Source organism: Mauremys mutica, chromosome 15 (genome assembly GCF_020497125.1).
Source record: "Mauremys mutica isolate MM-2020 ecotype Southern chromosome 15, ASM2049712v1, whole genome shotgun sequence".
In the NCBI taxonomy this organism is placed as follows: Eukaryota; Metazoa; Chordata; order Testudines; family Geoemydidae; genus Mauremys; species Mauremys mutica.
Window position 1 is genome coordinate 38,312,305 of NC_059086.1, and position 19,497 is coordinate 38,331,801.

The 19,497-nt window shown below is 61.7% G+C and overlaps 1 protein-coding gene across 1 annotated transcript; it reads right to left on the reverse strand.

Moving 5' to 3' along the window:
- Positions 1 to 895: 895 nt before the first annotated feature.
- On the reverse strand, positions 896 to 18,173 carry LOC123349835 (ceramide kinase-like). The gene is made up of 13 exons (XM_044988060.1): positions 17,875 to 18,173; positions 11,007 to 11,099; positions 9,238 to 9,363; positions 8,563 to 8,691; positions 7,452 to 7,515; positions 7,169 to 7,314; positions 6,750 to 6,824; positions 6,319 to 6,471; positions 5,755 to 5,860; positions 5,122 to 5,207; positions 3,936 to 4,135; positions 3,371 to 3,570; positions 896 to 2,392 (listed from the first exon to the last, which is right to left on the reverse strand). The coding sequence occupies exons 1-13, from the start codon at positions 17,996 to 17,998 to the stop codon at positions 2,329 to 2,331; spliced, it is 1,566 nt and encodes a 521-aa protein (XP_044843995.1). The 5' UTR covers positions 17,999 to 18,173; the 3' UTR covers positions 896 to 2,328.
- Positions 18,174 to 19,497: the final 1,324 nt, after the last annotated feature.

The following is a 19,497-nucleotide window of genomic DNA, read 5'->3' on the forward strand; positions in this document are numbered from 1 at the left end:
GCAGAGAAGGGCAGGGGATGGGAGAGCTGGGGACGGGGGGGGGGGGCATGGCAGAGAAGGGCAGGGGATGGGACAGCTGGGGACGGGGTGGGGGGGACTGGCAGAGAAGGGCAGGGTTGGGGGAGCTGGGGACGGGGTGTGGGGGATGGCAGAGAAGGGCAGGTTTGGGGGAGCTGGGGACGGGGTGGGGGGGACTGGCAGAGAAGGGCAGGGGATGGGGGAGCTGGGGACGGGGTGGGGGGACTGGCAGAGAAGGGCAGGGGATGGGACCGCTGGGGACGGGGTGGGGGGGACTGGCAGAGAAGGGCAGGGGATGGGGGAGCTGGGGACGGGGTGGGGGGGACTGGCAGAGAAGGGCAGGGTTGGGGGAGCTGGGGACGGGGTGGGGGGGACTGGCAGAGAAGGGCAGGGTTGGGGGAGCTGGGGACGGGGTGGGGGGACATGCAGATCAGGGCAGGGTTTGGGGAGCTGGGGACGTGGTGGGGGGGACTGGCAGAGAAGGGCAGGGTTGGGGGAGCTGGGGACGGGGTGGGGGGGACTGGCAGAGAAGGGCAGGGGTGGGGGAGCTGGGGACGGGGTGGGGGGACTGGCAGAGAAGGGCAGGGGATGGGGGAGCTGGGGACGGGGTGGGGGGGACTGGCAGAGAAGGGCAGGGGATGGGAGAGCTGGGGACGGGGTGGGGGGACTGGCAGAGAAGGGCAGGGGATGGGACAGCTGGGGACGGGGTGGGGGGGACTGGAAGAGAAGGCAGGGTTGGGGGAGCTGGGGACGGGGTGGGGGGGCTGGCAGAGAAGGGCAGGGTTGGGGGAGCTGGGGACGGGGTGGGGGGGACTGGCAGAGAAGGGCAGGGTTGGGGGAGCTGGGGACGGGGTGGGGGGGGCTGGCAGAGAAGGGCAGGGTTGGGGGAGCTGGACACCATGGTGGGGGAGGCGGGCAGGGGGGGTGGCGCTGGGCACTGGGGATATGTCCTGGACAACCAAATGGGTTGCGATTTCTGTGGCCCCGCCCTCCCCCCCAGTGGGCCCAGGTCCTGGTTCACTGAGGTCTCCTGCAGCCCCTGCCCAGACACTAACCCCCCACCCATCCCATCTACACCTTCCTCCAAGCCCCTACAGCTCCCTGGGTCTGGATTCCCTGCCCCTCCAGATGCACTCCAGCCAGGTCCCTGCTCCGCATTGGGCCTAGATCCCCTTCCCCACCCACATCCTGGGACCATAAGGGCCTGTCATGTTTACAGCCCATCTCACTGCCCGCCCCTGCCCTAGGCTCTGGCCCCACACCAGGCTGAGGGAGCTTAGAGCCTCTGGCTCCGGTGGGGCCGACTGCTGCCACCTGGCCCCGGGACTCTGTGCTTGCTTTGCTGCTGAGACATTCCAGCCCCGCCACAGCCCTGGGGCTTTTGTAAATGGCGCCGTTTTGTAAACAGAGATTGTTGGAATCAGCCTTGGCTCCGTCTGTCTGGCTGCTGCATCCTGTGCCCCTTGGGGGTCTGACAGCTTCTTCCCCAGAGCCTGGCCCTGCCACCCAGCTCTCCTGGGTGTCGCTTGGTAACTCGGATGGCCCTAGTGATAGCTGCCGAGGTGGGGGTCGGCATTAAATCAGAGGCCAGTCTCCATCCATGCCCAGGGCTGCCCTCCAGCCTGTCGGGGAATGGCCTGCTGCCTACCCCCACCACAAAGGCATCGGATGCCCCTGATCCCCACCCCTGGTGGAAATCAAATACAGCCAAGTGGGACCCGTTCTCCCTTTATTTGTGACTGAGCTGCTTGTTCAGAAGCCCCGCCCAGTTCTCTACTTTCCCCCCATCGTTCCCACTCCCCAGCTACATTATATCTGTCCCCGCTTACCCCCGGGGGTCTGGGCTACAATACAGCGGTAGGTCGACCCAAGGCCACTTGACGTCAACCTAACTGAAAGTGTCAACACCGAACTTTGGCTCCTGCCGATGTAACCACCCCGCTCCACCGACTGTGATTGCTGCGGTGGCTTCACACCAATGTAAGTTAGCGTAGACGTGGCGCTGGTTAAACAACGTCCGCAGGGGTGGCTACTGTCCAGTTGGGCTTCGGTGGGGGTGGCCTGAGCCTCCAGGTCGCTGCAGAGAACTGCGGGTCCCGCCCCTGTCCCCACCCCACCTTGGAGCCAGCCAGGTGGGGATGGTTTGACCCAGCACGGCACAGCTCCCTCTGGGGGCCAGGGAGCAAACAGAGGGCTCTGACATGCGGCTGTCCCCGCAGACCACAGCATCTCTGTTGCCCTGCTGGGCTCTTGGTCTCCGTTGATGGGCGAGGGCACAGCCCTCTCACAGGGCGCAGCTCCAGGCGGCCCCTAAAGCAGGCCCATCCCCTGCTCGATGCCCCGGGCAAACAGGTGGATGAGCTGCCTGTGCACCCTGTGGACAAAAGACGATATCAACAGGGCAGCCTGGAAAGTGGGAGTGACAGGAATGGGAGGAAACGTAATAGTGCACAGGGCCAGGTCCTGCACTCAGAGACAAGCACCAAGGCTTTTTGCTACAAGTTGGGGCCTGACCGGTTGGAAGCAACAGAGGAGAAAGACCTGTGTTGGTCGATCACAGGATGACTGTGAGCTGCCAGTGTGACGTGGCTGTGAAAGGCTAATGCGATCGGGCTGTGGAGAGGGTAGCACTGGAAGGGACCTCGAGAGGTCCCCTAGTCCCAGCCCCTACTCTCAAGGTAGCACTGTGTAATAACCAGACAGGGGTCATCTAACCTGTTCTCAACCTCTCCACTGAGACGCCACAGCCTCCCTAGGCAATTTGTTCCAGTGTTTAACCACCCCGGCTGTTTAGGAAAAACTTCCTAATGTCCAACCTAAACTGCCCTGGCTGCAATTTAAGCCCATTGCTTCTTGTCCTACCCTCAGAGGTGCAGGAGACTGAGTCTTCTCCCTCCCTCTTGTGACAACCGTTTATGTAATTGAAAATGCTTCTCAGTTCCCCCTCCCCCCAATTCTTTTCTCCACACTAAACAAACCCAGGTTTTTCAATCTTCCCTCACAGCTCCATGTTTTCTAGCGCTTGGATGAGTTTTTTGCTCTCTGGACTGTCTCCAATTTGCCCACGTCTTTCTGAAATGTGGGGCCCAGCACTGGAACCAGTCCTGCAGCTGAGGCCTTGTCAGTGTGGAGTGGAGCAGAAGAATTACTGCTTGTGTCTTGCTAACAACAATCCTAGAGGGCAGAAAGGGACCAAACTCCCACAATCCTTTGGGAAGCTCCCATAATGCCATGGCGGGGAAGCCCTGTATGCCATTGTCAAGTGGTTTTCATGGCATGGACATGGCCTGCTCTGGAGCATTTCCCCCTGCCGCAGGCCTCCCCTCCCTTCCGTGGGGCTACGGACACTCACCTGACACTGATGTCGGCGTGGGGCAGAGTCTCCCCGTCGCAGCTCCAGGAGCTCAGTGGCTGCTCCCCACAGCACAGCCCCCCTAGAAGCCCCTTCCACCCCCTGTGGCCGGGCTGCTCCCCCTCCTCGCTGTCCTCCAGCTGCTTGGGGGTGAAGCGCAGGGCCCGTACCCGGTGCACACTCACAAAGGGCAGGTCAAACTGCAGAGGGAAGAGGGGTGCTGGACTGAGCGAGAGGCCTGGGGAGGGACCCTGCCCCTCCTGGGGGGTCATGACCCAGTCTTGCTGGGAGGGACTGCCCCATCCCCCATGGTGGGGGGCAGCTGCTCCCCTGATGCTGGAGCCCCCGGGGGCTGGACCCAGAATGGCCAGGGTGTGACCCCCACAGTCACTGGTCAAGCCTGCCCCCCTCCCACTCAGCGTTACAACCCCCCCCCCCCCCCCAACCTGCTGACCCCATGGCTGTGACTCCAGGCTTGTGCACCCTCCTCATGGCCCGGGTCTGGCCCTTGCCCCCTTCCTGGGCCCTGGGGGTCTCCCCCCCACACACACACACAAACACACACCTGGTCCCGATGGTCCATGTGCCGACTCAGGTGACGCAGGAAGCCCAGGGCTGAGCACTCGCGCACCAGGATGAGGTCGGCCGTGCCGTCGGCTAGGTGGGCACTGGGCGAGAGGCCATCAGGGCTCTTGGGGCAGGCACTGCTCATGCAGGTCAAGTTAATGGCCAGGAAACGGCCCTGCTCCCGCTGCCACTCGCTGGCTGGGGGAGAGACACTGTTACTCCCAGTCTCCCTACCCTGAACCCCCTACCCCCATCCCTCCATCACTCGCTGGCTAGGGGAGAGACACCCTTACCCCCAGTCTCCTGGCCCTGAACCCCCTCCACCACTCGCCAGCTGGGGGAGAGAGACTGTTACCCTGGTCCCCCTGCCCCAGCCCCCGCACCTCCCCCCTCCCCATCCCTCTGCCACACCCTGGCTGGGGGAGAGCCACCATTACCCCCCCCCCCGATCCTTCTGCCCCAAATCCCACCACATCCCTCCACCACTCGCTGGCTGGGGGAGAGACACTGTTATCCTGCCCCCCCCCCACCCAACCCCCACACCCCTCCATCCCTCCCCCACACACTGGCTGGGGGAGAGACAGATACCCTGGTCCCCCTGCCCCAACCCCCACACACACCCCTCCTGCATCCCTCTGCCACACACTGGCTGGGAGAGAGCCACTGTTACCCCTCGATCCTTCTGCCCCAAATCACCCCCATCCCTCTGCCACTCGCTGGCTGGGGGAGAGACACCGTTACCCCCCGATCCCTCTGCCCCAAATCACCACCACCACTTGCTGGTTTGGGGGCAGACTGACACTCCCCCTCCTGGCCTGCACCAGGGAGACAGTGCCCTTTTGCATGACTTCAGGGGAGCCTAGTGGGTGACAGCAGAGGGGGGAGGGAGTCAGAACCAGGATTCCTGGGTTCTCCCCTGGCTCTGGGAGGGGAGTGGGGTCTGGTGGGTCAGAGCGTGGGGGTTGGGGGGGGCTGGACACCAGGACTCCTGGGTTCTCTCCCCAGATCTGCTGGTGCCTGTGGCTCTGGGCCCAGCTCAGCCTCCTTTTGTTGCATGTCATTGCAGGAGCCCCCAGACTGAGCTGGGTTTACACGAGCTAGTTAGGGTGTCCCCAGAGGCTCCTGCGGCCCCAGCTGGCTTGTTAGTGCAAGGGGCAGGGATGCCTGCCCTGTGCTCAGCTCACCCGCAGCCCCAGTGCCTTCCTGCTGCGGCAGCTTCTCCTTGCTGTCCCCCAGGAGCTGGTGACTGGACTCGGAGCAGACAAGGCAGCTGCAAGGGAAGAGGTTGTGACAGCAAGTGTCCAGGGCCCCAGCCCCTCCACAGGCTCAGAGCCGTGCTGGGGGAGCTGCCCCAGGTGTGACCAATGCTGCCTGAGTCTGCAGAGAGCCTGAGCCCCTCACTCTGAGTGGTGGGGGAGAGCTGCCCCAAGTATGACTGATGCTGCCTGAGCCAATCAGTGGGAGGGGGAGCAGCTGCTTGAACATTTAATGGATGCAGACTAGTTTGTGGGTGGGTGGGACAGGAAGTCACACACACTCTCTCAAAATGCTCTGGGCTGCCACTGCTGGGGGGCATGAGGTCCTGGATTGACACACACACCCCCTGGAATCCAGGTCCATCCCAATGGGCCAGCAGCCCATCTGCAATCCCCCCACCTACCCTACCTTGCAGCCCCTCCCACAGGACACTAGCCTCCCCATCCCATTCTGCAGCCCCCCCCCTTGCTCTCCCTGCCTTGCAGGCCCCCCCCCCCCCAGGAGAGCAGCCCCTCCCACAGGCCAGCAGTCCCCCCACCCTGCATCCCACCCCCACCTACCCTGCTCTGCAGCGCGTCTGGTCCCGGGGATTGGCCTCAGTGCCCCCCACCGTCAGGAACTCCACAGTGCCCTCGTAGCTGCGGTTACACAGCACGGCCTTGAACCCTGCATAAGGGGGAGGGTTCAAAGCCTTGCATGGCCTGCTCTAGTCAAAAACTGTTTCCCCCTCCACACACACACACACAGAACCCCCCCTTGAGGGTCGTTCCTTCCCTCCCCCCAGACACGCTGCCCCCTCCCCTCTGGCGGCCTTGTTCTGGCTAGGCCTCTCCAGCACATTCCCTGGGGGCAGTGACCACCCCCATGGCACGTCTCAGGCCCGGCTCCTTCTGCCCCATCCCCCAGTCAGTCCCTGGATTCCCAGCTGGGTGAGGGGATCCCCTGAGCCCATTCCCCCCTCCACACCCCATCCTGGGGCAGGGGCTCCCTCTCCAGTCCCACCCCCTCTTTGGCTGGGGGACCACTGGCCTCTCCCTCACTGGGGTCCCCCCACTGCCCAGGCCTGGGAGAAGGGGACACCCCAGCTGGGGGCTCCCTGCCACGCCCTCCGGGCCCCCCGGCACCTGAGAAGTCGTAGCGCATTGGCCCCATCCAGCGGTGCCGCTCGCTGTCGCTCACCACGTCCCCATAGAAGCCGTAGCCCACCAGCGAGACCGCGTACCGCAGCAGCCGCTCGTGGTGGTGGACACTGCACACGTCCAGGGGCTGGCTGTCCCCTGGGGCAAAGGGGGGGCACGGGCACCTAAATACACAGAGTCCTGCCTCTCCTCCACCCCTCACCCCACCACTCTACTCCACCAACCTCCCACTCCCCTCCCAGAGCTGGGGAGAGAACCCAGGAGTCCTGGCTCCCAGGCACCCACCCCCAGACCCACCAGCCCCCACTCCCCTCCCAGGGCCATCAGAGAACCCAGGAGTCCGGGTTCCCAGCCCCCCGGCCCACCAGACTCCACTCCCCTCCCAGGTGCACAGATAGGAGCCAGGCATCCTGTACCGATGATGATGTGCAGGGCGGAGGTGACGGGGTCGTTGGTCCCCACCGTGGCGAAGCAGATGCAGTCCGTGGAGCCTGGGTTGAGAGAATGGGGGGAGTCATCCCCTGGGGCCTGCCCCACCCCCTCTTCCGCCCCCACCTCTCCCCAGTGCCCTCCCTCCAACCAGTTCCCCCCGTCCTCTCCCCCCCCGCTGCCCACCTCCCCCGTGTCTGCTATCTCCACCTGCCACTGCCCCTGCCCCCCTGAAGCTCCCCCCACAACCCCTCCACCCCACCCCCTCTTCTGCCCCCACCTGCCCCCAGTGCCCTCCCTCCGACCAGCTCCCCCCGTCCTCCCCCACCGCTGCCCACCTCCCCCGTGTCTGCTATCTCCACCAGTCCCTGCTCCCCACCACTATCCCCTCTCCTCCCATGCACACCTGCAGGAATGATGCCGATGCGGAGCCGGGGGGGCAGGAGCGGGGCCGTAGGGTTGTCTTCGGGAATCCCAGCCTTCCTCTGCGTCCGGGAGATGAGTGCATGCATAAGCTCGTTAAATGTCCCATCACCTCCGACGCAAACCAGCCTGGGGGGCAGAGACCTAGGGGTTACTGGGGCTGGGGGAGGACGGGGCTGCCCAGGGGGTATGTGAGGTTGGGGGGGGTTAATGGGAGTGCCCCATCCTAGGGTTGGGTGGGGGGGCAGGGTAAAGGGGTCTCTCACCCATCCAGGTCGCCCAGGTCTCGCTGCAGGATGAGCTCTCGGGCCTCGTGGGGTCGCTGGGTCTCTGTGGGGAGATGGGGGGGGTGACTGAGCAGAGAGGGTATTGGGTGGGAGTGGGAGGGAGTCAGGGGGCACTTGGACGGAGGGGTTGCAGGGTGGGAATTGCTTATGGGGCAGGGGTGGGAGGTCTCAGCAGGAGGGGGCAGCACAGCACGGTGAAGTGGGGTGGTCACTCAGGAAGGGGACCCAGTGGGGGATGTCTGGTGATGGGGGATTTCAGAGGAAGGGGGCAGCATGGTGGAGTTGGTCAGGGATGGGGAGGGAGGGGCTGTCACAAAATGGGAATTTTCTGTATTATTTTTATGAACCCTATGCATGCCTCAGTTTCCCCTGTGCATGGTCATGTTACCCGGTGGGTGGGAAAGGACTGCGTGGGCTCAGGGCAGGCCCAGAGACGTTGTGGTGAATGTTGCCTCGCTGCCGGAGACTAAACAGGTCCGAGGCTGGCCACTGATCAATGTATACATCCCTGAGGACACAAGCAAATTCTTGGAGCCTGGGTCCGTGGCTGGCTGTTAGCCAGGATGGCCCCAAATGCAGCCCCCTGCTCTGGGTGTCCCTGAGCTGCTGACAGCCAGATGCCAGGACTAGACACAGGGGATGGATCACACAATAAACCCCTGGCTCTGTCCATTCCCTCTGGAGCATCTGGCACGTGCCACAGTCAGCAGACAGGACACGGAGCAAGCTGGACCATTGGTCCAACCCAGCCTGGCTATTGTTACGTTCTGTCCTCATCAGTCCCACTGCACAGCTGAGTCTCTAGCAGGCGTCTGTCCCGGCAGCCTCGCTGGGCCGAGCTCTCGTGTGACTCTGGAGGGCTGGAGCCCTGGGGCTCGGTCCAAGCAGAGGGGGAGGCCGTGTGTACCCCGAAGGAAGAGAGAGACCTCGGGAGGGTCTGGCACACTGAAGGGTCCTTCCCAGAGACTGTTCCCAAGCTGGGGGCATAGCACCAACCCTGTGGGTCTGTGACTGGGGGGGGGTCACTCAGAGGGAGGGAGCAGCACAGTGCAATGGTGGGGATGTGGGGGGATGTTGTGGGGGCACTCACCTATGACCTCCGTCTGGATCCCCGCCAGGGCAAAGAGCCCAGCCACCCGGTCCCGGTAAATCTCACCTGCGCGGCACCGCCCCCCCCCAGGGTTCACGAAGACCAGCAGCTTCCTGGGGCGTGTCACACCTGAGGAGGAGCAGAAAGAGCATCACCGGTTCCTGGGTGGGGTGCGTGATGGAGTGGGGCGTTCCTGGAGCACAGGTCCTTCCCCCCACCCTGCCATAGGGATGTCCCAACCCACAGTCCCCTCCACCGGAGCGGCTGCTCTGGGTCCAGACCAGGATGCTGGCGCCAAGACCCATGGAGAGGGTCACAGCTTCCCCGCCTCTGCCCATCACGGGTGGGGAGGGGTCCCCAGAACTGCTGACCCTGGGAGTGGGAAATAACCAGACTGCTGCAATCCCCAGGGACCCTCTGGCTCCACAGCCTGCTCCAGTGCCTCCTCCCCGAGGCTACTGACTAGTACCCCCCACTGCTGCCCCCCTTACTGACCGCCACCCTCCCCAGTACTGACCGGTCCCCCGCAGTATTGACCAGTCCCCCCTCCCTTACTGACAGGTCCCCGCCAGTATTGACCAGTCCCCCCTCCCTTACTGACCGGTCCCCCCAGTATTGACCAGCCCCCCAGTATTGTCCCCCACTACTGACCGCACCCCCCCCCCCAGTACTGACCATGCAGCTGGATGCTACGCTGCAGGGCATCGACCCAGCGTGGAGCCAGCCCTGAGCCGGGGGTCACAGTGAACTCCAGGGAGCCCAGGCTCCAGCGCTGACGCTTCTCCCGCTGCACGAAGAAAACTGGGAGGAACCAGAGACGGGGGGTCCGAGCCCACGGCTGTGGGCTCTGACCCCCGCAGAGCAGCTGCCCTGGGGATGGGGGGGGGGTCAGTCACTCCCATTAGTCTCTGTCCCCCGTTTCCATTGCTCCAACCTGCCTCACCCCATCCTGTCCTGCTGCCTGTACCTGCCCCCAAAGCCATCTCCGCTGCCCGGCCCTGTCCCCCAAAGCCATCTCCGCTGCCCGGCCCTGCCCCCAAACCCATCTCCGCTGCCCGGCCCTGCCCCCAAACCCATCTCCGCTGCCCGGCCCTGTCCCCAAACCCATCTCCGCAGCCCGGCCCTGTCCCCAAACCCATCTCCGCTGCCCGGCCCTGCCCCCAAACCCATCTCCGCTGCCCGGCCCTGTCCCCCAAACCCATCTCCGCTGCCCGGCCCTGTCCCCAAACCCATCTCCGCTGCCCGGCCCTGCGCGCTAACCCTTCTTCGCTGCCCGGCCCTGCCCCCCAAACCCATCTCCGCTGCCCGGCCCTGTCCCCCAAACCCATCTCCGCTGCCCGGCCCTGCCCCCAAACCCATCTCCGCAGCCCGGCCCGGTCCCCCAAACCCATCTCCGCTGCCCGGCCCTGTCCCCCAAACCCATCTCCGCTGCCCGGCCCTGTCCCCCAAACCCATCTCCGCTGCCCGGCCCTGCCCCCAAACCCATCTCCGCTGCCCGGCCCTGTCCCCCAAACCCATCTCCGCAGCCCGGCCCTGTCCCCCAAACCCATCTCCGCTGCCCGGCCCTGTCCCCCAACCCCATCTCGGCTGCCCGGCCCTGTCCCCAAACCCATCTCCGCTGCCCGGCCCTGTCCCCCAAACCCATCTCCGCAGCCCGGCCCTGCCCCCCAAACCCATCTCCGCTGCCCGGCCCTGTCCCCCAAACCCATCTCCGCTGCCCGGCCCTGTCCCCCAAACCCATCTCCGCTGCCCGGCCCTGTCCCCAAACCCTTCTCCGCTGCCCGGCCCTGTCCCCCAAACCCATCTCCGCTGCCCGGCCCTGCCCCCAAACCCATCTCCGCTGCCCGGCCCTGTCCCCCAAACCCATCTCCGCTGCCCGGCCCTGTCCCCAAAGCCATCTCCGCAGCCCGGCCCTGCCCCCAAACCCATCTCCGCTGCCCGGCCCGGTCCCCCAAAGCCATCTCCGCTGCCCGGCCCTGCCCCCCAAACCCATCTCCGCTGCCCGGCCCTGCCCCCAAACCCATCTCCGCTGCCCGGCCCTGTCCCCAAACCCATCTCCGCTGCCCGGCCCTGCCCCCAAAGCCATCTCCGCTGCCCGGCCCTGTCCCCAAACCCATCTCCGCTGCCCGGCCCTGTCCCCAAACCCATCTCCGCTGCCCGGCCCTGCCCCCAAACCCATCTCCGCTGCCCGGCCCTGCCCCCAAACCCATCTCCGCTGCCCGGCCCTGTCCCCACACCCATCTCCGCTGGCTGGCCCTGCCCCCAAACCCATCTCCGCTGCCCGGCCCTGTCCCCCAAACCCATCTCCGCTGCCCGGCCCTGTCCCCAAACCCATCTCCGCTGGCTGGCACTGCCACCTCATCAGTTGCTGACAGTCTCGGATGCTTCAAATACAGCCCCCACAGCCTGCCCCACAGCCCCCACAGCCTCACCACCTGACTCACCTGTGAATTGGTTTCCCTCCACTGTGAGGGACGAACCAGACCCGCCCAGCTGCACCCCGACCATCTCGGTGATAGGGATGCAGAAGCTTTGGCCTGTGAGGGAACAGGAGAGGGGTTAGCGCAGGACTCCTGGGTTCTCTCCTCAGCTCTGGGAGGGGAGGGGGGCTAGTGGTTAGAGCAGGGGGTCTGGGAGCCAGGATTCCTGGGTTGTCTCCCTGGCTCTGGGTGGGGAGTAGGGTCTAGTGATTAGAGCCCAGGAGCCAGTGAACCTCCCTCCCCCAGCCCAGGGAAGTGGGGGAAGCTGTGCCAGGCATCTATGTGCATGGAGCTGTCGCCAGACTGGGCCCTGGGGCAGCCCTGACCAGCCCAACCTGTTATGCCACTCGCTGACCCAACTCAGCTGCCGTGGGGCAGGAGGGGTGGTGGGACCGGATGTGCTCAGGAGCATGACGCTCTGTCATATCTCCCTGGGCACATACAAACCATTGTGTTCTGTCCCCAGATGCTGCTGCTCTGGGGCCTCAGCCCCCACAGCCCCAAGGCATTCCCACCTCCGCTAGCTTGTGTTCCGTTCCCCTAGCATGCCTGACTGACTCAACAGGACGCCTGGGTTCTCGCCCCAGCTTTGGGAGGGGAGTGGGGTCTGGTGGGTTAGAGTGGAGGCGGGGATTTGGAAGCCAGGACTCCCAGTTTCTCCCCAGCTCTGGGAGGGGAGTGGAGTTCAGAAGGTTAGAACGGAGGGAGCTGGAAGCCAGGACTCCTGGGTTCTCCCCTGGCTCTGGGAGGGAAGGGGAGTCTGGTGGGTTAGAGCAGCGAGTAAAGCTGGCTGTCAGGACTCCTGGCTTCTATATGGAGCCTCTCACTGATAGCTCAGATTCACTCCCACTTCCCTGGAAACAAGTATTGTGTGAAAATCGGGATGGGGCAGGAATAGGGTCCTTTATAGGACAAACCCCCTAATATTGGGATGGGGGAGGGACACCCTACTCAGGAAATCTTTCTGCAATCAGCATCCCATTTCCCCCCCAACCTTCCCCCAACCACCACCACGCCCAACCGAACCTGCCACATTTCAGGCTGGTTTGGCTTTTGGGTGGGTTGTTGAGCCTCTGGAGATTTCAGGTTTTAAGCAGAAACTGCAGCTCCCACTTCACTGGGTAATAAATGCCAGCCCATCCCTGGCACTTGGGTTCCCTTGGGGAATCGCTTAATTACAGGAGTGTTTTAAAATATGCAGCTAAGCAATTAACCCCCAGTGCCCCTTGTTTGGCCTAAGGGAGAATTCGCGACACCCGGATGCACGCTCCGATACCAGCACTGCCGTGTGAACCCCTGAGGTCAGAGCCAAACCCACAGGCATCGAAACTACAGTGCCAGAAATAGGAGACACGTTGATCCTGAGATCAGCAGCTCCAGCCACAGGGAATGGGGCACAGGGCCTTTCCCGGCAGTGTCACAGGGCTGGCCTCTCTCTGGGCTGGGCAGGGGAGGCAGGAACTTTCCCCCCAGGGTCCCGGGCTAGGGAGAGAGAAGAGCATTGCTAGTACAACCAACACCTGGCTGGGCATTTCAATGCAGCTGAACACCAGGTCAGTAATACAGGCCCAACAGATACAGACGCGCTTAGAACAGGAGGGAACAGGCATAAGATGGGCAGCTGGACTGTGATTCTGGAGAGAACTGGGCGGGGGTGTCCCAGCAGAGACCAACTGAACCTGAGTGTCTGCGGTGTTCCCATGGTTAACCATGCGATGAATATCTAGCTACACAAACTACCAGGGGAAGTGGGGGATCATGGCTTTGGATAACGACTGTCTGCCCTTCTGGAAGCTGCTACACTTTTAACGAAACACAAAGCTGCTTCAGACACAGACAAGTCATTGGCCTAGCCCAGGGTGCTCTGAGCTGGGTGAACTCTTGCGATGGGCTGAGTTTGCAAGTGTTTGTGAGGTTTTAGCCCACACCATAGCTGTAAGAAATGCTTCAGGGGCCACTCCTATAACAAGGCCTAATCTTCTGCCCCAAAACCTGCATCTTGTGGGGAGAGGGGGCTTGTTTTGCCGACGTGTGGCTGAGGGAAAGGAGAACCGGCTGGCTCAAACTGGGAACAAAGAGAGAGGGGCAGAGGCAAACAGCAAGAAAGCCTGTGAGCAGGGTGTGATGCTGGAAAAAGCCGGCCAGAGCTTTTGGGTCTGGTGGCTAACGGGGTTGGGGCTGCAAGCTAAGGAACAGCTCACTTTGTTCCTGGTCTCTCCTGTGTTTGGAGAAGCAGGACTTTATTTACAAGGAATGAACAAACAAGACTGTACGAAAGGCAATATGACTCCGTCAGGTCCTGCGTCCAACGGGAACCTCCCCTGGGACCCAAACTGACCAGCCACTCAGGGTGAAAAGGAGTAACTGGGTACAAATGGGGCACTAGTGAGTAGGAGTGGGGGAGGTGGCACCTCTGCATACGGCATTGGTGAGCTTGAGACTGGATAGCTTGCCCAGTTCTGGTGTCCACGCTTCAAAGGGACGCTGATAAATTGGGAAGGATTCAGGAAAGAGTGACAAGGATCGTCCGAGGGCTGGAAAACCTGTTTTCAGCGAGAAGCTGATTTATTGAAGGGCAGGTCTTCCCTGAAAGCGCAGCATCAGGAGAAAGTGTAGTTAATCCACTCCCCGAGACACGCTCTGGTGACACAGCGCTGCCTGCAGGGGGTGAGGTGGGTGTCACAACATCGCCTGGGGGGCAGGCTTGTCGCACCCCTGAGTGACGCAGTTCTATCCATCTAGGTCTGTGGCGCCGACCAGGTCTCAGGCACTTTTCTTTCCCCCCCCCCACCCCCACCCCCAGTGTCTGAGCACCTCACGCTCTGTAATGTCTCAGCACCCCAGATATGGCTGTGCCCCTCGACAAACTCAGTAACATGTCCACAGTCAGCCGAGCTCAGACACCCGCAGGGCTGGCCCATCCTCCTAATCTCACTGAAGGCTCCGTTTACACCAGGCCTTAGCCAAGAGACTAAGCAATGACATGATCACCATCTGCAAGTACCTAACGTGGCCCAAAGCTTCTGACAGCAGCTGGCTCTTTGCTGACGGGCTGGGCTGTGGGGGCTGGAAGAACAGGAATGGGATATGTGGCCTGGTCCCTCAGGGTCTCTGGCTAACCCAGCCCCAGGACGGGCAGGGCTGTGGGGGCTGGAAGAACAGGAATGGGATATGGGGCCTGGTCCCTCGGGGTCTCTGGCTAACCCAGCCCCAGGACGGGCAGGGCTGTGGGGGCTGGAAGAACAGGAATGGGATATGGGGCCTGGTCCCTCAGGGTCTCTGGCTAACCCAGCCCCAGGACGGGCAGGGCTGTGGGGGCTGGAAGAACAGGAATGGGATATGTGGCCTGGTCCCTCGGGGTCTCTGGCTAACCCAGCCCCAGGACGGGCAGGGCTGTGGGGGCTGGAAGAACAGGAATGGGATATGGGGCCTGGTCCCTTGGGGTCTCTGGCTAACCCAGCCCCAGGACGGGCTGGGCTGTGGGACATGGGCGAGGCTGTTCCGTCTGGATGAGGGGATACGGGGCCTTTCCCCCCAGGGTCGGGACTCTCCGAGTTAGGTGTCTGGCCTGGTTTACACAATAACTAGGTCTCCCCTTCCCAAGGCCATGCCCTGCTCGCTAGCATGGGGCTGGTTCAGTCTCTCCTGCTGAAGCTGCTGTTCTTGGTACAAACAAACGTTCCTTGGCGCACACCCGGCCTGTGACTTGCAAGATGGCTTGGTGGGGTTGGCTTGTCCCCAGGAGATAAGACCAGCTGGGTCTAGTCCCTGTGTCTAAAGACTTTAACTGCAGTTCATGCCATGGATCAGCTTCACCCAGAGACTGAAAACACCCTGCCCTAGCATCCCTCATAGGCAGGGGGTAGAGTGGGACCCCAGCTAGTCTCACGGACCCCTCCTCAGAGGACTGTTTTATCCTCAGGCCCAGCTTTGGCAGGGGAGCCACACCCCAACCTCCTTTACAGCCTGGATGGGAGTGCAGCTCTGCCAGTCCTTGCACTGAGGGGGGCAGAGGTTTGACCCTCATTCTCCTGCACCTCAGGGGAGTGCTCTGACCACTAGACTGCTGGGCAGCTCCGGTGCCTAGCTCCGTTCCCTGGCTGAGGAGCCCGTGGGCCTATCTCCAGGCTGTGGAGAGGCTGCAGGCTGCTTATGAGGCTAGATAGCTGCTTAGGAGACAGTGCTGAGCATGACGAGGCCAGTGTCTCGGTGCCCCTGCCGTGGAGGGCCGAAGGGCCTGCACTGTGGAGTTTATTTCCTGCTCATCATGGCTGATAGAATTGGTATCCCAATTCCCTGCAGAGGCAGCGATACAGCCAAAGCCCCTGGTGCTTTTGTGCCCCCGGCATGAAGGCACAAGCCCCATCCACCCTGCTGCATCTACACATTGTTATGATGTGTATTGTGGTGTCTCTGTCATGGACCACGGCCACATTGTGCTAGGCCCTGCACAGAACAAAGAGATGTAATCTGAATTAACTCTCAGGTGCAGACAAGCCTGTAGATTAAGATAGGGTGTGAATTTAAAGCACAACAGCTATTCCTGATTAACTCAGTGTGTGGATGCTGCCATTCCAGAACAGAAGTGCCTAGTTTCTGTTTCCTCTTACTCCACCTTCAAACAGAAGTAAGACATTGTAGTGTCCTGTACAGGCAGCAACTGCACTTTAAATTTGCACCCTAGCTATGTTGTAGGATTGTGGAAGGGACCTCAAGAGGTCATCTAGCCCAGCCCCCCATGCTGAGGCAGGACCAGGGAAACCCAGACCAACCCTGACAGGGGCTTGTCCAGCCTGTGCTGAAACCTCCCATGATGGGCATTCCTCGACCTCCCTGGGAAGCTGATTCCAGAGCTGAATGACCCTGACAGCTAGAAAGTGTTTTCCTAAAATTTAACCTACATCTTCCTTCTTGCAGGTTAAGCCCGTCACTTCTTTTCCCTGCATCCATTGACGGTAAGAAACGTCTTACTAACTGCCCTGGTCTTACCTTCCCTTAATTCAGATTAACCTTCAACTGTAGACAAACCTTTTAGAAGTAGCTTGTTGCAGGCTAGTTTAGGCCATGTCTACACTAGCACTTATGTCACTCAGGGGATGTGAAAAAACCATCCCTATAAACAACATAAATTGCACCAATAGAAGCGCCGGTGTGGACAATGTTATGTGGGCAGGAGACACTCTCCTGACGACAGCTACTGCCGCTCGTTGCGGGTGGTTTAATTAGGCTGACAGGAGAGCTCTCTCCCGCCAGCACAGAGCAGCTACACAGGAGACGTTAGAGCAGTGCTGCCGTGCAGTATAGATGTGCCGCTGTAAGACATGCAGACATGGCCTCTGTGGAGAAGGGGGCAGTGGTTTGGAGACACTGGTGCAGCTGGTTCAATTCTCATTGCTCTGCCCTGGCCGCCCCAGCTGTCTGTGTCTCCGCTGCCCTGCTAGGCAATGGAGCTGGTGTATTTCCCTCTCAGAGGTGGAGGAGGATGGCAAACACTTCGAGAGATACTGAGGCCGCTACATTAGTTTGTTCTGTGGGAGTGGATTTGTCTGCGCGTGGGATTAATCGGGAATGATGATTCCAGAACAACTTGTCCCGATTAACCTCGCATGTAGACAACTAACCTGGAGAATGAGGGACCACCGCTGGAGACAGACAGACAGGAGCACAAGCCAGTCATCCCTAACCCACAGTGTCCAACCCCGGCCTGACCTCCTACAAGTGCAGGGAGGGTTCCTGCTATGCAAACAGGCTGCCCTGGTTAATGGTTAATTACAGGAGGAAATCACACCCATGGAGGAGTGGGCCATTTATCTGCACTAAAACACAGGGCAAATATTATCGAATAACTTGGGGTGGGAGGAAGTGGACCTGGCCTTTCCCTGGGGGCCTGTGGCCCCACTGATTAGACCCCAGAAGTGCCCAGTAGTCGTTGTCCCCCCCCACACACACACACAGTCTGGGCCGCACATCTGGCCTAAACACCTGAGCGTGTTGGGGCAGAGCCAGCCAGGTACAGAACACACATAAACAAAGGGCTCTGCAGGGCCCCCTCTGCCTAGCTGTACAGGGGAGCATTGCCCTGGGAGAAGAGGCCCTGATGTCCCAACCCAGACTCCCACATGAATGGGGGGGACAGCAATGGCCCTGTGTGATGGAAGGGGCATGAAGTGGGGCACAGACGAGCCCCCCACGGCTCTCCTGTTCTCTGACCGTGGCACACAGCAGCTAAGCCCCTGAGGACTGAAATGCTCAATTTGGGGAGATTTGGGGGATGTTCTGTGGCCTGGGTCACATTAGATAATAAATCACAATTGGCTCATTAGGGGCCCTGGCCATAGGCCACGCCCCCCACAGTGCCAGGTACTAGACACAGAATAATCTGTCCAAGGCCTCGCCACCCTCTGCCCTCGGACAGGCTCCTCTGCCTTCTGGCACGGCCGAGCCCCCCTCTTAGCAAAGGGCTCTGGATTAGGGTGAGAGACACTCAGAAAACTCTTCCCCCTCCCCCCGTTCCTGTGGGATCTCCCTTGGTTCACCACTGGATCATCCCCATCCCAGGGCCCGTGGCAGGGTGGGGTGGTGGGCAGTTCCCTAGGACAATTCTCTCCTGGTGAGGCACCTGCCCCTGAGGAATTTAAGGACCCCGGCTCAGCGTCCCCTTGGCCTAGCCTCCCTCAGTGCACGGAACCCAGAAGTCCTGAGTCCCCCCTCCCCCATTCCTCCCAGACTTGAGACTAGAACCCAGGAGTCCTAGACACCTCCCCTCCCTCCTGGAGCTGCGGAAGGGACCTATCTCTCTCCACTCCCACACCGCCCAGGTCCCCGGACTCACCAGCGGCGCCCGGCCGACTCAGGGGCTCCGGGGTCCCCAGCAGGAACTCACCCCCCGGGGGCAGCGAGACGCGGAACCGGCCACGAGGGGTGCGCAGCAGGGAGCGGTGGAAGGGGTCTCCCATGGCGGGGAGGGATCGGAGAGGGGGGTCGGGGTAGTCGCGGGTCAATTCGGTTCTAGGAGGGTTCAGAGCTGCAGCTGTCAGACGGGATCGGGTCCGAGTCCACGGGAACTAGAGGGTCTGGTGGAGGCGCTGCAGCTGGATCCCGGCTCCGGGTGTTTTAACCTGCGGGAGGTGCGGGCTGCTCCCGGGGCGGGGAAACCGGAGAGGCCCGCCCCCGGCCACCCTTGGGACGGGAAGGGACGGGAGCCTCCGCCCCCGCAGCATCCCCTAGGAGCATCCAGACTCCAGCCCCTCCCCACCCACACACACCTCTAGGACCCCGCACGCCACATCATTCCCCAGGATCCTCCAGCCTCCCCCCCGCCCATCTCACAGCCTCCAGCCCCGTACCCCCAGGAACCTCCAGACCCCGCCCCCACATTCCTGTGAGCCTCCAGTCCCCCCCAATGCACACACACACCCAGACGGCTGGGGCAGCTGCGGCAATACAGGGGGGGGGCATTACCCATGTACAGCTCATTCATAGGCTGTTCTGCAGCCTGCACTTAGCTAAACAGCCCCAGCGCCTCACCCCAGAGGTGGCTACATCTCCAAGCCAAGTGTCAAGAGGACCTTATGTACGTGTCTCCTCATGCCCCACCTGGAGGGATCGTGTCTCAGCACCAGGCGAGGGGGCCACCCATCTAAACAGCCCCTGAGCCTTACCTGGAGGGGCCACATCTCAGCACCCGGCAGGGGGTCCCCCTGGGCTCCATGCCAGTGGGGCTGTGTCTCATGGGATCCCTGTATAAGCAGCCCCCCTGCCCCATCCCAGAGATGGCTGCGTCTCTGTGCTGAGCGAGACCTGTTTTGACCCTCTCTGCTCTCCCCTGTTCCCTATGGACACAGCCCTGTAGGTCCCTCAGGCATCCCAGGCCTGGGAGCGGCTGAGCCCTTTGTTAACAAGGATAAAAGGAGGCCTGGAGTTAAATGAGCAGGGGAAGGGGCTGGATTTCAGGGCTGATCTGTAATGCCTGGGCTGATAAGGTGCCCATAAACCTGGCAGCCCCAGACGCTGAGTTAAAGAGCTGGGTCCCCAGGGGGAGCTGCCAGCCCAGGTTACAGACCCTGTGGGGCTGGGCTCCCGGGGGGTGGGGGTTCAGCAGCCAGGAGGGACAGATTCTGAGATCCAGGGGACCATTAGCCCTCAGGCCGATCTGAGACTCATCCACTTACCCTTGTACTGAGACCAATCCTTTGTATTTGGATAAAGCAGCTTCCAGAAAGGCAGCTGGGGCTGGGATGGAGACATGGAGTCCTGGTGACACCATCACCATTGGGAGTTAGATCGAAGGGGTGTGTATGGGGAGAGATAGCTGGGGACGTATGTCATTGAATAGGCCAGTGGTTCGCCAACATTTGTAGTGGTGACCCCTTTCACACAGCAAGCCTCTTAGTGCAACCCCCCCCTTATAAATAAAAAATAAATTTAATATATTTAACACCATTATAAATGCTGG